The sequence below is a fragment of the Silene latifolia genome, chromosome 11 (genome assembly GCF_048544455.1).
Source record: "Silene latifolia isolate original U9 population chromosome 11, ASM4854445v1, whole genome shotgun sequence".
Lineage (NCBI taxonomy): Eukaryota > Viridiplantae > Streptophyta > Magnoliopsida > Caryophyllales > Caryophyllaceae > Silene > Silene latifolia.
In genome coordinates this window covers 47464652-47481124 of record NC_133536.1, presented here as the reverse complement: position 1 = coordinate 47481124, position 16473 = coordinate 47464652, and the positions used below count along the sequence as shown (strand labels likewise).

Here is a 16473-nt window from a genome sequence, read left to right as displayed (position 1 = left end):
GTCGAAGGGGATTAAAGGGGATTCACGAAACAGGGGATTCAAACCCATTCGAACCCTAATCCGACGTGCCTTGACCTGGGTGTGGTGGGGATGGAATATGGTGGTTGTGTCGACCACATTGGTGGGTGTTAGAGTGTTAAAGGCGGCGGTTTGTGGTGGTGGTGGCCGAAATAGCGTGAAACAGGGTGAAAACAGGGGATGCGCATGGCCGTCTTAAGACGAGCTTTGTGACTTCGTTAGTTGACCATTGGGGAAGTGGGGACCACCCCTGTAGTCAGCGTGGGACATTTGTGTCAACGGTGGTGGCCGGATATGGTAATGGTGGCTGTTGTGGTATTGGCGAGGGGTTATTTACACGGTGTTGTGGAGGTCGGGTTTTCGGTAATTGGTTTTGTTCGTGGTTGGTAGGGCGTGTTTATAAGAGTTGTATGGGGCGGTTGGGATGGTGGTTGGAGGTCGTCGGTAGTTTTGGTGTTGCGGGCTGTTGGTGACGGAGTCGGGTGGTGTCGTTGGTGGTGGGTAGTGTCGGGAAAAGATGGGTTTATGAGGGGTATTGGTGATGGGTTTACACGGGTAGTAGGGGGGAGTTGTGCGTGGGTTTGGGTAGGTTAATTTGGTTGGGTTTTGCTTATTTGAGTCGGGTTTTTTATTAGTTAATTCGGGTGGCTCGGGTTTTGGTAATCGGGTTTTTAATATCATAAACTTTAATAATTATAATAAATAAATAATTAGTTTGAATAATTAAAATAATAAAAGGGATAAATAGATAAATAAATAATTGAATTGAATTATAATATTTTGATTAGGTGACGGTTGTGAAGAATTATAATTGGATCGGATTGCTTTATTTATTGGATTGCTTGAGCTGCTTAATTGGAATCGCTTATCAGGTAGGGATAAATCCTACTCAACTTTTACTCGATAATGTTTGTTGGATGATTTATATTAAAGTGAATTGATCATATGAGAGTTGTGTTGGTTGATATCATTGAAATTGTTGGAGGGGAGAATTGTATTGTAAATGTTGGTTGGATTAGTTATGATGAAGTTACTGTTATTGCATCGGTTATTCAGTTTAATACTGGCAGACACCCCTTCGTGGTGATGTAGATTATTATTAAGGTTATATTGGCAGACGTCGAGTAAGAGCCTTCGGGTGACGTATTTCAGATTTATTCTGGCAGACGATATTTTATCGTATTTACTCGAGCGAGGCCCAGTTGGTGCGGGCCATCTGGTGGATATTTAATCAACTATATGTTGAGGCAGACATTACCTTTGATAATGTAGTTTGTGTTTACTCACCTTCGGGTTGAGGCTGCCCCGGCCAGGGATTGGCGGGATGATTAGTGTGATGAGTAAGTAAAAGAAAGGAGCACGTTGTCTGGGGGTTGTGCAATGAAAAAGGAAATTGGATTATTTATCGTATGTTTTTGTTGTTAGTATTTATTCCTACTCAACCTCGCGGTTGACTGTGTATTCGTGAACACCTGCGGTGAACCGTTTTATGGGGAGCAGATTTGACAGGTACTAAAGATTAGCTGACTTGGGAGCACTGGGATGAGAGCTTGACTTGGACCATAGTTGAAGTCTAGATCACATAGAATAATTACATCACTTTATTTATTTCCGCTGCGAGACATATTGTAATTTATATTAAGTTTTACTTGGTTAAAGTTGTAATAAACATGTATTCACTAAAGTTTTAATTTAAAGTACTTTGGTTTGTTGTACTTTGTTATTCACTACCTCGGGAAACCGAGATGATAACGCTCTCATTTACTTGGGATGTCTAGCTAAAGGCTCCTAAATAAATGGGGGTGTTACAATTGGGTTGTTATTGGAGGATTGACAACCCTTCATCAATCAATCAAGTTCTCTTCCTTTATTCTTTGCTTTATTATTTGCATCATCTCAAGTTTGGTATAATTCCTTTACTCTTTACTCTTTATTGTTCATTTCTTCATTCTATTATCATGTTTATACTTGTTGTGATGATTGACACCATTAATGACATGTTTCCCATGATAATGAGTGAGTAGTCTTTTATCTAGGATTAGTGGGTTATTAGGGGAAACCAACATGGGATTAGTCATGCTTAATCTAATATGTTTTCATAATTAAATTGCTTGCTTGTTGTGATCTCAACTTTATGCACATGTGTTGTTTGATGAAATGCTAAGCCTATAAATCCTTGCATTTACAACCATCTCTTATCTATTCAACTTGACTTGTAAGATATAAACCAACTCGAGTCTTGTTAGACCATGCATAGAAGTGATTAGGAGGAAAGTAAGTCGACTTGTAGGTGTTGTACAATCTAATCGATTCGGCTCCGGGACCCAACTCTTTCTAAGAACCGTAAGACATAAACCAACTCGGTTCCTTTACAACATAAATTGCTTACAACTTTGTAAACATGTTTGTATGATCAACTCCCATGAATCCCCCATTAACCCGTGATATCCTAGCACTTTTAATCATTTGTTTACATCCTTCATTTCATTGCTTGTTATACTTTATTGCTTTTAGTCTAGAACACAACTACAAACCCAAATAAATTGTGACACTAGCATAAATTGAGATAGATAGACTTAGAACCCAAAGCACACCGTCCCATGGATCAACCTCGACTTACCGCTAACTAGTTGTTTGTTGAGTATTATAAATGTGTGATTGGATGTGACCCGACGACATCACTCCATCAACGGTGTATGAGTACAATTGAGCAGATTCATGCTTTTCAATCATCTAAGCAAGGTACTCCATATTCTAACCTTTTCCCTGAAAGAGGTCGGAATGTATTCAATCAATCCCCGCAGCATAATGCCTATATTATTCCCCAGAATTGTGGTAATAAACCACAAGGGAATTTTTTAAACAAAATCAAGGAGGTTTTCAGCCGATGCAATCTCCTCAACAAGCTCCTAGTAATGATATGAGAGAGATTAAGGCTCTGTTACAACAAACGTTGCTAATTTCACTGAGGAGCGGTACTACTTATTAAAGTCCGAAGATGCCCATTGATGAAGATGATGTCCCTTATATGCATCCTTACGGATTGGGTATTCTTGAGTTGAGTGATGACGAGAAAGAAATAGGCAAAGATATAACACGGGATAAGAAAAAAGATGAAAAAACGAAGACATCCGTTTGTACTCGATCGAGCCTGCCTGGACTCAATCGAGTATCCACCCCCGAAGCTGCTATTTTGCATGTTTCAGCTACGGCTTTTGGTGACAATAGGATACTCGATCGAGTAACCTCGTAACTGACGTCGATGCTTCCAAAATTACTACTAAAGCAAAAGAAGCCGAGCCCATTGCCATTGCATTACCTTTTCCGCATCGACTACAGAAATCCAAGCTTGATCAGCAGTTTGGAAGGTTCATGGAAGTAGTGAAGAATCTTCAAGTTAGTGTGCCATTTACTGAATTGGTCACTTAAGTGTCGACCTATGCGATGTTTTTAAAGGAAATAGAGACAAAGAAACGGCCTTTCAATGAAGTGGAGATGGTTGCATTCACTATAGAGTGCAATGAAGCATTGCAAGCCAATTTACCTCCTAAACTAAAGGACCCAGGGAGTTTCTCTATTCCTAGTCAAATTGTTAGTATTGCTATAGATAAAGCCCTTTGCGATTTATGGGCTAGCGTTAGTGTTATGCCGTATTCAATTTGTCAAAAGTTAAATATGGGTCAACTGCGTGTTACTAACATGACCTTGCAGATGGCTGACAGATCTCTTAGACGCCCTCTAGGTGTTTTAGAGGATGTTCCAGTTAGAGTAGGGAAGTATTTTATTCCGGTTGACTTTATAGTTATAGATATGGCTGAGGATTCCCAAGTCCCTATTATTCTAGGTAGACCATTCATACACACAATAGGGGCGGTTATATATGTTAGGGATGGTAGTCTTACACTATAACACCCGCTAATTTCAAATCTCATTTATTTTATTTTTATTTTTGAGATTTAGTTTTAATTCTTAAGTTATCGATTTTTGTTTAAATCGTTGATTAATTCCATTTTAAGTCATATTTTAGCCCTATTTCTTTTGGACCGACTTTATATTTAAAGGACATTTTTATAAGTTATATTGAAAATCGACTTATGTTCCCATTATTATTTGGACCGTGTATTATGGCTTTTGAAAAGTTATTTACTAAATTTGTTTTATTCTTTTATGTTAAACCGCGAGGATATTAATATTATTCTACCTTTTAATATTTTTCTTTTTGGAGAAGATATTTATTTGATAACAAATGTTTACCGATTTCTTGGTGAGCAATTAGAAGATTAGTTTGTTGCACCTTTTTCTCATTACTCATTTATACCACACTTTGTCCACATCCATTCTCATTTTTATTCCAAAAATAATAATAATAAGCAAACTAACCTGCCTTCTCTTTTGTTTTCTGCCATGGACACATCAAGCAAGCCTCCATAACTTGTTCATCATATTCTTTCCCTAAATCCATCATTAATCATCTTATTTTAAGGGTAAATTAACTACTCTTATCATTCTTATTTTAGTTTTTGATTTAGACTAATAATTCATATGTTTTACACATATGTATATTATGTTTTTGTAGGCTATCAAGAGGATCTCGACAACGACGAATTTCATAGATACGGAACTTGACAAATAAGGTAACTTCGACGTTACTCGATATCGCAAGATGTATTTGTTGTAGTTGCATGTATTAGGAAATTTGAGGATATTTATGAAATTATATTTATTGCCTGCATATATGTTGTAGGGATGACATGAATTTTTCTGAATTTTATTTTGGTGAAAAAGCATTTATTTCGGATGTTATAGTGTTAATATGGTTTTTACGATTATAGTGTTGCTCAACTGTTTTAATTATATTTAAAATAGTAAATCATAATATTAATTCTCGAAATTTTAATATATGGCCGAGACACTATATATTGAGGTGTGTGTTAAATTTTAGGTCGTGAAACCTTGTTTTCGATTTTATAAGCATTTTACAAGTTTTGGTGAAAATCGTCGTAAAATCTGTCAAATCTGACATTTTGTTTGTAAAAATAATATCGGCTGTTTTTATTTCGAATCTGAAATAATGTTGAAAAGAGACTCTTATTATTTTCAAGTGTAGAGTATGCACAAAATATTTCATTAAATTCCGATGAACTGTTTGTTCAGAATAAATTATTTGTGAACAGGTCGCCTGTAAACCGCGATTCTGGACTTTTGCTCAAAGTTTCGTTTGTAAAATATATTTTCCTTTTGATAAAGTGGCTAATCTTTTTCTCACAGAAACTTTATAATGTCTAATTATGTTTAAAATTTTGCCTTGCCTTAAATATTTTCTAAAAGTGGATTTATGAACTGAAACATTATGGGTGACGTTTTCTGACAGTTTTTAGAAATGAATTTTTAGACTCCTGATGCTTTCATCCTTTGAAGTTGGTTTTAAAAAAAATTGTAGCCAATAGCTATAGGAAACCATGAGAGTTGGCCTTGCATCATTTCAATTTTTCTGTATTTAATTATGAATTTTACGGTGCTGTTTTTCTGTTTTAGAAACTGTTTTAGATCTCCGTCTCATTAAGGCCTAAATAATACTACCTCCTATTTTATATGTTGTTCCACTTTTTCTAATATATGTTAGTAGTATATTATTGAAAAGCGAACAACATATGAAATAGGAGGGAGTATATCTTTACTAAAGTATTTTAAGTCATTTGATACTTTTAAGTTTTAATTACAGTGACTTATCTATTTTGAAGCCCTTGAATTTATTTTATAGTTTTGAAAGTGAAGTCTAAGCTTCCTGTTTTGAAGAAATAAAAGTGTAGTTCAATTACGAACCTTTGAAATAATATATTTTGAATAAGAGACTATCTTTGGGATATTTTAAGTTTGGAATAATTAAAGTAAGGGCAAAGAATAATGAACTAAGGCGTAATACGGGTTCTTATACAGCTATATGATTGGGTATCCTGCGGGCGGTATAGATTGTTGTAGAGTCATGTACATGTACTTAGACTAGAACTTCGCACTGCGTGGTAAGACGTGTCCTATTATAGCTTGTTGTCTAGTGAGTGAACCTGGAGTTGGCCACCTTTACGTGACACTGGATTCCCGAAACTAGTGTAAGATGATGCGGTGTCAAGGAGTATAGCTAAAGTGCAAATCTAGCCTGAACTATATTATATCCATTCTGTCATTTGAGGAATTTTGCTTTTAAGCATGCATCACGTTTATCTTAAGTGTGAGTTTGATAATTTATTTTCGTTACATATGTTTTGATATTTCAATCTATTTTTGATATATTATTGCTGCTGTAACATTTATATCATGTGATATGACTGGGAGGACGTCGAGTTACTCCCCAGTGATTGTGGCTGTTATGTTTATAACATGATAGGTGTTAGCTTTGTTGGGGATTTCTGTGTGAGCTAGCGAGTACTTTGTAGATCCTACTCTGTTTTTCTGCTTTCTTTTATGGTTTTAGTCTTGAACACTTTTAGAGGTTTTGTTTATTTCGCCCTTTTTATAAAAGTGGCATTTGTTTAGACTTAACCATTTAATTTTATCCTTGAGAATTTTATACGTTCTCAATTTATAACAGTTAGAACTTTTATCTTTGTATATTTAATTCCATTCGACAGTGTTTTTGCCACTGTTTTGCACTAGATTTTATAGGGGATTATAGTTGGTATCAGAGCATCACTGCTCCCGACGCTCACACATTGATCTTTAGGAAAATGCCTAATAAATGACTTGACATATTAAAATGAGATAGAGAGAGTTGGGTAGAAACCAATAAGGACGTGGATGTTAGTCTATGTGTTCTTGCAAATCAATGACTAGCATTGATTATGTGTTTCGCGCACACCTCGAAGATGAGTGGACGTGGACATGGCGTTTTTCCAAACCCGAGCGAGGTCAACTGGGTAAGCTTGAACTCAACACCTAGATGGCTGGAGTAGACAACATGGCGCTACAGGGAAGAAAAAAAGGGTGTTTATCAATCAAAAGTCAAATTTACTCAAGTTGCCGATCAAATGGCGAAGAGAAAACTCACTTTCCCAGGAAGAGCTATGGATCCAGAGGTGATGACATTGTGGCTCAGGAAGATGGAAAAGCAGACGCAAGGTGCCTTATTGTTTGCTACCTAGTAGTTGTGGCTGGTCACCGGAGAAGACTAGTGGACACAACTACTGTTCGTACACGTAGATGTAGATGCACCCAAGTTTTTACTATATTGGAGACTCTTTCTACCTTTTGGAGCTCAGGTATAGGAATATGGAAGAGTTCATAAGTGCAAGTAGAAGACCATGGCGATCCAAGAGTGCAGACACGCTTTATCAACTGGTTCACCTTGATACTAAGATGTTGTTTGGGTTGAGAAGTCCTTAGAACGAATTTAAGAGCAAGATGATGATGCTCATGTTGCTGCTGCTCCTAAGAAATCCTTCTTTTCTTTCTTTCTTACTTCCCTTTCTTCATTTACTTCTTCCGGTCATGCCTTGAAGTTTTGATCCAGTGGAATCCTGGTAGTCTATTTCCCTCTTTTTGGAATACCTTAAATTCTTCTGGTAGTCTATGATCCGTCCTTTCACCACTCCTACATCTTTGGTTACTCCTAAACTTCTTTAAAACTCCTCTCTCTTATTGTTAAGAGAGAATTATCGTTTCTTTGTCTCATATTCTTGGGAGTGAATCTTCGTTTGCGATTCCTCTACCTTGCTATCTGTTCTCTTGAGATTTATTGGTTAGACTAACTGTTTCCTTGTATATGCAATACTTCGAGGAATATTTTGGTTCGAATTACCTTAAAGGAAATATTTATTTGAGGACCTTGGACCATCGAGATTGTGGCTTAACTGAGTTGATAACCATCTAGTGTTGCAATGATGGTGGTTTTCGTTTAGGTTCTATTGAGTGTGGTAAGTCTTATTTTGACTATTCTGAGTTAGAATATATTTCGAGTGCAAGTTGATTAGTTTGAACGGTTTTAAGAGCCTTCTTAGTTAACATGATTAGTCGTGTTTTGATAACCTGTGAAATCTTGTTGAGTAAAGATTGGATTTTGAAATCTGGAGGATTTTTACCAAGAATAAAGATTGAGTAAAGATTGGATTTTGACAACTTAGTTGCCTGGTTTTAATAAGTTTAGTATTGGTTTCGATGTATATATAAAAGCTTGAGTTCCATAGAGTATTTTTACCAAGAATATCGAGATGTTTATTCCCTTTCATAATCTTTGAGAGAGCTATATATGACTCTTAAATCTTTCTTTCCCTCTCTTTCTCACGAGCATCTGATTGCTCTAGTTGTTATCAACTTCCTCTCCCTTGCTTTAGTTTCAATAAATTTGTTTCGATTTACCGTTGACCTTTTTCCTCAGATATTTTCATTTTAAACAAGAGTTTTGACTTCTGTTAAATTTTGGTTATCTTGGAAAGTTTTAACATTTTGAGTTAGGACTCCAACTTTAAATATCATTTTTAGTTTTACTCTTGGTCAGTGTTTAAACTTGGTTTTGTCTTGAAATGTCTTAAAACTCGTTTGGACATATACCGGAATTATTTCAACTAAAGTTGTTTAATGCCTAAAAAATAAACATTCGAATGTTATGTTGTATATACAAATTTGATTTTTCCTAAGATTTTGAAGTAAATTTACAAATCTTGTTTTGGATTTCGATATTGGTTGAATGCTGGGACTTGTCATTAAAGACGTCCAATGACCAGTTCGGTACTTGCTAATGTTTTGTTTTAAGATTTGATTTTTCAAATGTTAACTTGCCCTTATCTTAAAGGGTAGAATCTTGTTCGCGACGGGTATTCTATCGTTCCATGAGAAGACACAAGTAGTTTCTAATTGTTTGATTTTGAAAACTGGTTTATGGATTGTTTTGACCTCAACAATGACTTTTTGAATCTATGGAGATAAGCCTCGCCCTGAGAAGGTTTACGGCTTTGATGAAGGTGTTGACTTGGAAGCTGAGTTAGACGCCCTGGAAGTTGAGATATTCAAAGACAAACCCATCCATGAGGTACATGAAGATGTGACTGATCCTATAGCGGAAGAGACAGTGTATCCTTTTTCCGTTGATGCCAAGATGGAAGGCAAAGGGACGTCATGTTTGCCTTTTCTCTTAGACTTTGAGTTTGACGAGCCCGAACTTTATTTATTGTTAATTTTATTCGCTTGTATTATATTTTGGTGCTACTTATGTCTTTGTGTAGCACATGCGCAGCTTTTTTATTTACTCATGCGAGCTTTGAGTTTTTTTGACTGTGTTATGGGCGAGCACTTGTTTTAAAGTGCAGAAAACTGTCCGTTGGTTGAATACTCAATTGAGTCCAGCCAGGCTGATAGGCTATCGCACACCTAACAAAGATACCCTATACTTGGCTAACAAAATTAATGTAGTAAAGTAGGGGTCGAACACAAGGAGACGGGAATTGCGTTATGAAACGCTATGAGTAGAATTCTATCTAGATCGATTCAATTGGTTGGTTGGTTTGTTTATATAACTTTTTAAAATTCTAGGGGAGTCAGGTCACACATGCAAGTATGTAAATGTTCATGTTAAACTAGAAATAGATAATATTGCCAACTTGTTTAGGTTTTATGACAACCACCTCTCAGCCTAATTGCCAACCATAGAACGAGTCCTAACGAGCTCTCGCTATGGCTAGATCGGTCTACTATATCATGCTTAGTCTAATTTGTTTCTGTGCCTCTCGACTTATAAAAGTGAATTAACAAATAAATCTAAGATAGTGATCAATTACCAAAGATTAGCAAATAAAACAAGCATGTGATAGAAACTTATCAAACAATATTATATCGTCCTAATTTAACATTTACAAGTACTAATTATGCATTGTTTCCCTAATCCCTAGACATATGAAACTACTCACTCATATTAGAAATTAAACTAAAGAAGTATGAATTAATAAACATGATTATATTAGAAATATAACTAAATGAAATTATAAGAATTATGAATAAACTAAATAATGATAACATATGAATTAGTGAAATTGCTAATGATAAGAAATGTAAATGAAAATGCTAGAAATAAACTATGGTGATATTAACTTGGTGATGAAATATAATAACAAACTAATATGACAATGCTAAAAACAATAATGTAAACTATGAAATAACGATAACGAACAATAATTTAACGAAATAAACAAGAATCGAATTTACCGTAACAAGAGAACTTGGAACTTAAGTAAGAATAACTCGAATAACAAATCCAAATAAATTGAATGGAAAGATTGTATTACTTAGAACAAATGCTTAATGTAAATTGTTTGTAATAAAGGAACGATTAAAGAAATGTAAACTAAATTCTGAAAACCGAAATTATATGCTAAAGTATATAATAATGAAGTGCAAAGTGTTCTCTAAGATGACCTACTAGCACCCCTTATATAGGAAATGAGTGGTGAAACGTAAACTTCATAGAACATGGTCACCCCGATCGGGGACATGCCACCCCGATCGGATACCTAGGATCCCGGATTAATTCCTTTAAATTCTTGATTAAATGGCATATGTCATCCAATGTTGCGTGTTAATGCTTCATAATTTCTCCGCTTGAATGCGCAAATGGAATAAAAAATGGCATCCTAAGCTCCTTACTCTCAACTTCTTTATGGGCTTCATTTTCTACAAAATATAATAAAAACAAGCAAAGACACTAGAACACGGAATTAGCTCACAAATACACTAATAAAAGTGCGATATTCAATTAAAACCGAGCTAAAATAGGGGATAATATTGTATACAAATTGGACACATCAGAGGCTCAATCGAGTATCCTTGCGTTTTGGGTCTGAAACATAACCAGATGACGATGGAATTGTGCGGTTGCTCATTTTCCTCTATTTTTGCAGCTAGTTTGTGGGAACTCCTCAACTTTTACCGAGTATTCTATTTCCTTGTATCTACTTTTATTGTATTACCTCTAGTTATTTCTCACTCCATTTGATAGATGTGTCCTTTAGGTTGGTGATGATTTGTTGTGTGATTGTTCTGCTATGGGCGTCACAATGAGGATACTATGACATTTAGGTTTGGGGGAAAGTCTTTACATTCCTGTTGTGTGATTTATTTTGCGGAAAATGCACGCGGTGCCCTTGAACTTTCGACTTTTGCCCGAAATACCCAATTTTTTGTTCCGGAAAACTTAAAGAGGCTATAACTCGTGTTTACGAGCTAAGAAAGTGACGATTTTTTTTTCAAATTAATTATCTTTTCGAGGTCTACGACTTGAAAAAAAAAATTGTCGCGTTTGGAATTCGTGACAAAGAGAGATGGTCACTCAAAGTTTGTTCGGTAAATAAAACTTTGACGTGCAAAAACTCCTAGCTACGGGATCCAAATACGACAATTTTTTTTTTCAAATCGTAGTTCTCGGAAATATAATCGATTTGAAAAAAAAAATTATCACTTTCTGAACTTGTAGACACGGGTTATAGCCTCTTTAAGTTTTCCGGAACAAAAAATTGGGTATTTCGGGCAAAAATCGAAAGTTCAAGGGCACCGCGTGCATTTTCCCTTTATTTTATGTTGTGTGCATTTAAAAACAAAAAAATCCATAAAAATTAAAAATTTAAAAATCCAAAAACATATTTTTCCTTTGTTTTAGGTTGAGTCTTTGGTGAATTGAATAACAATGATGTTAAATTGCATTGTTTTTGCATTTGAATCCCAATACAGTTGTCCATGTACATTATTTTGATCCATTATCTATGAAAGCAAAGCTCATAACTCAAGTCTTGACCATATTTGACATGCCTTATGCTGATTAGATTTGACTAAATTATGTTGGTAAACTACTTAAATTCTGAGGTTTATAGAGCTTTCTAAAACATAAACATCAATAAACTGGTCTCATTTGTCAAATAGGCTTGAGTGTGGTTCTCCTTGTGTAATATGTAATATCAAACTGCTTAAGTGTGACATAAGTTTCTTAACTTTTACGCGTTCATATGATGAAGTACATGATGATAGGCGGTTCTTACCGTTCAAATAAGCCTTACATTACCTTTTGTTTAGCCCGTTTGAACCCTTGTAGCCGTTTTATATCCTACTTCTAACAGCTACAATCCTAAACTTTGCCTACTTTATCGGGACAGTTGCAGTTGCTTGTTTATCATGTTTATTTTGATACTATGGTTGGGATTGGGACTCTTATTGTCATTTGTGGGTGTAGTATAATTTATTTGCAATTGCGTTGTATCCCTTATGTTGGAAAAGAAAAAGTATGAAGCAAAAGAAAAAGAAAATAAAGGAATTCGAAAAAAAGTGAAAAAGAAGTGAAGAAAGAAAGAGAAGAAATGAAAAAAATATGCTTCATTGTCATTTGTTAAGGGAACAAAACAATGTGACTATTGTCTTAGCCTCACATATCCATATGTTCCTTGGCACAAACAACTTTTATACCATTTAGCCATTTGCCGCCTTATTGTCCTTGATACATGTACTTTTGTCTATACGGTGAATGCGTATTAGTTGGAGAAAAATCTTATCACATTAGATTGCATGTTTCATAAGTTGAGTGAGTGTTCTACTTCTTTCTATCTTCACATATAACTTACACTTACATACTTATGAGTGCATGAGTGAAATCCGCGAGAATCCGACTAATTTATCTTGCAAGATCGAAAGGTATTTGGCGTTTGTCTAGAGTACGGTGACATGAGACTTGAGCTGCGTTTTCTATTACCCGTGCCTTTGAATTTGTTTTATTGGCACATTTTGGTCACTGCTTTGTTATAGATATGGATAGTTTGGGATTTGTATATGCATTAAACATTAGCTCTGAGTTATTTATTCACCATTTGTATGATTGCCTTATGTATTGTGTGATGCTTTGTTTAGGGACAAGTAAAGAAATGGTTTGGGGGAGTTTGATGAGTCATATTTATATGCATTTATATGCTTCCCCTTAGTTACTTTTGATATGTTTTTCGTGCTAAATTACATTGTTTATATGCCATTTATATTAGAATGTTGTTACTTCTGTTATTTGGTGCTTAATGCGGAAATGATGCATTTATGTAACAAAAGAATGAAATATAGCACCGTGGAGATAGCATGAAGGAATACACGAAGAATAAAGGAAGAAAATTGAAGAAGATTAGGGGAAGTAAAGAGCTGAAGCATGGAGTACTCGATCGAGTATGTATAGACTCGATCGAGTGGTGGTGTAATCGATCGAGTATGTATAGACTCGATCGAGTATACTATACTCTCACGACTTTCGCGCAAGTTTCCTAAATCGGTTTATGTTTAGTATAAATACCCAAATCGTACCCTATATATTTTTACGTCCTATTTTACCTAGTTACGCAACTTTTTAATAAAAATCTCTAAAAACCTTTAGTTTAGTTTTATTACTATTATTTCGGATCTAAGCATTCTTTAATTACGGTATTGTTAATCTTTCCTCAGTTATTATTAATTCAAAGTTCTAGTTCATTCAATTGCTTGTTATTCATCTTTACATGCGTTCAATCGTGTCTTTCATTATTATTATTATTGTTGTTGTTAATTCTCCTAGTATGCGTAGCTAATTCCTTTATCTAGGTTGAAAAGGGATCTAGGTTGTTAGAAGGGAGTAATTAATGAATTGATAGTTAAATTGCTTCTTTGTTATTGTTCAGTTGATTGTTTTGAATTTAGTTGATAATTACTAGAGGATTAATTGATTAGCATTGCAAACTAGGATTTTCACCGAACGAGTTAAGACTAGTATAGGCTACGATAACTGATAATAGTTGATTTAATGATAGAGACCACATGTTAACTTAGGTCTAAAGAACATATTAGAATCGACCAATCATATGACCTTAAACAACATTAATTGCTCTATTAATTAGTTAAATATCATCCCCGGATAACTGCCTAGTGAACTCAATCCCTAGACTTTTTAATATTATTGAATTCGCCTTATTTACTTTATTGCAATTAGTTTATAGAAATCAATCAAACAACCCTTTAACAAACGGTTACTTTAAGACGGGCTTAAATATCAACAAACTAGAACAATTACCTCGCCTCCCTGTGGATTCGACCCTTTTTACCGATAACTATTAGTTAGTAGTAATTTAGGTTTATTTTGATATAGGTGATACGACTTTAGCCTTATCACCCGCCATATTAGGGACCCATTGACTAACCTATTGACTATGTGAGACCCTTAGTAGAGATGGAGAAAGGAGTTATGTCACATTCTTTACTATTTACTCGACCTAGTACGGGTCACTCGGCCGAGTAGCGTTGGTACATGGCCGAGTATTACGCGTTCTAGCGGCGTGTTATTATATGACAGTGAGGTTGCAAAGTAATTCATTTCCACGATACATTTCATCTTTCCTAAACCTAATTCTCTCTCTCTCTCTCTCTCTCTCTCTCTCTCTCTCTCTGTCTCTTTCTCTCTCTCTTAATTCTCTCATCTCTCTACCCAATTATGAATTAACCTTGAACCCCAATCCGGGAAGGGAGATAGCGTGTGCATGAAGTCATCGAGTCGGGTTGTCGCCGCCGTTGGCATCTGATTATTCATCAAGGGTAAGATGCGGATTCTTCCTTGGCGTGATATGATTGATGCATTTCTATGGAATAGCAAAAAGGTAGGGTTTCCCTACTCAGTTTCAGTTAATGGTAGTTTGTCTATATGCGATATCGCGTTATGTAGTTGTCCTTGTTTCGGGTGTCTTGATGAGTTGATTCAATTACGGTATCGAGATGGTGACGATGGAAATGTTGTTTTTACGGGTATTAGATTGTGGAGCCATTGTAGGGAGATGGTCTTCACCCCCATATCACCCCTTTGTGGCTCCCGTCACAAGGAGATGTGCACATTAATGACTGGGTTCGCTTGTTGTGATGAGCGGAGCTTAGGTGGCAAGGCTACGGTCTTCCACTGGCGGTGTTGGTTACCCGTTGCGATGGGAACCATTGGATACGATGTGGTTGGAGTGGTGGAGCTCGGTAATCGTTGGTTTGAGTTTGTATTATTATGTTGACTTGCTTTATACTACTGTTCTTAAAACATGTTACTGGCCTGTATGGTGTGCTTGTTGTGTTTATTCTCTTTGTCTGTGTCTGAGGTGATCCATCTGATATTACCGATAAATGGTGAGCAGTGAGACTTCTCAGGTTGCTATGGTTGTTATCTCGGTGTAACTGCGGGGTTAGAGAGGTCGCATGACATAGAGTTGGCTTTGTTCGATAGTAGTTTCACCAGTTGTATTTTCTTATAGTTGTCATAGTTTAGTTCCTCTTATTTTGTTTCCCCTGTAAGTTGCAAATAGATTATTGATTGTTCTTTTATAGTCTATTTGATATACTTACCTCGGGCAACCGAGATGGTAACTTCCTTAATTATTAGGGAAGATCTTGTCAACGCTCGCTCCTTGGTAAGTAGGGGTTTTACACTACGTTCATTAGATTCATTGGTTTCAGGTCCCAAAATCGTCGCTCTGATACCACTTTGTAACACCTCTACTTATCAAGGAGCCTTAACAAGACATTCCCCTAGTAAATAAGGGTGTCACCATCTCGATTGCCCGGGGTAAAGTATATTAAATTAAAAATAAAAGAACAATTAAGCTTTATTAATATAAACTCGTTAACCGTTACAGTGTCCAAACCATAAACTAACTACTACAATGAAAGGTACAAAAGAACTAAGTGAACTATTTGAGTTTGGTGATATCAACGACGACTCGCTCCCTCCATAAATACCAGCTATCAACACGCCTGATAAGACTATCTTCTCACCATTTGTCGACAATATCAAATGGATCACCGCAGCTACACAACAAGAAGAAACACAAGACACACACACACACACACACACGGTCAGTCAACTATAATATCAATAATAAGCTTTAGCAAATAATCCATCCAATACAAACAAAACCTGTAACAATCAGCAATCTCCACTCTAACACAAGTGTCTGAACCACAGTCCAGACACGACTACTCCTCGCAGTCCGGACACGACTACTCCCCGCAGTAAGTAGTTCTGCTAGGTTACCCATCGCAACAGGTAACCCACTTTGCTAGTGGTAGACTGCAGCAAACTACCTAAAGCCCCGCTCATCGCAACGAGCGAACCCTGATCATTAATGTGTACATCCCTTTCTGATGGGAGCCAAAAAGGCCGAACATGGGGGTGAAGATCATCTCCCGACAATGGCTTTACAATCAACTAAAAATACCAACAATAATACAATACCAACATCACCTATATCACACTACATTAATGACAATCATAAAATCACCACGCCATTCACAATTAACCACATAGAAGAACTGAGAAGAAAAACCCTACCTTTAGTAATTCAAGTGCAACACCAATCATCACACATGTACAAAGGATGCCATCACCGACCCCTACAGACAATGGTATAACCCTATTATGACCAGCTACAAACATAACCAAAACCGAAGGTG

At 36.0% G+C, this 16473-nt stretch overlaps 1 protein-coding gene and 1 long non-coding RNA gene across 2 annotated transcripts in view; both read left to right on the top strand.

The window, feature by feature from the left end:
- Window positions 1-3016: 3016 nt before the first annotated feature.
- LOC141613349 (uncharacterized) lies at window positions 3017-3927 on the top strand. Its single transcript, XM_074432082.1, has 3 exons — window positions 3017-3151; window positions 3247-3414; window positions 3475-3927. Exons 1-3 carry the CDS (start codon window positions 3017-3019, stop codon window positions 3925-3927), a joined length of 756 nt encoding a protein of 251 aa, XP_074288183.1.
- A 461-nt stretch (window positions 3928-4388) lies between these two features.
- The window catches only part of LOC141614833 (uncharacterized), a 13330-nt gene continuing 1245 nt past the window's right edge, over window positions 4389-16473 (top strand). Inside the window, exons 1-2 of the long non-coding RNA XR_012529396.1 lie at window positions 4389-4502; window positions 4595-4652. This is a non-coding gene — a long non-coding RNA (uncharacterized LOC141614833). The remainder of the gene's footprint in view (window positions 4503-4594; window positions 4653-16473) is intronic.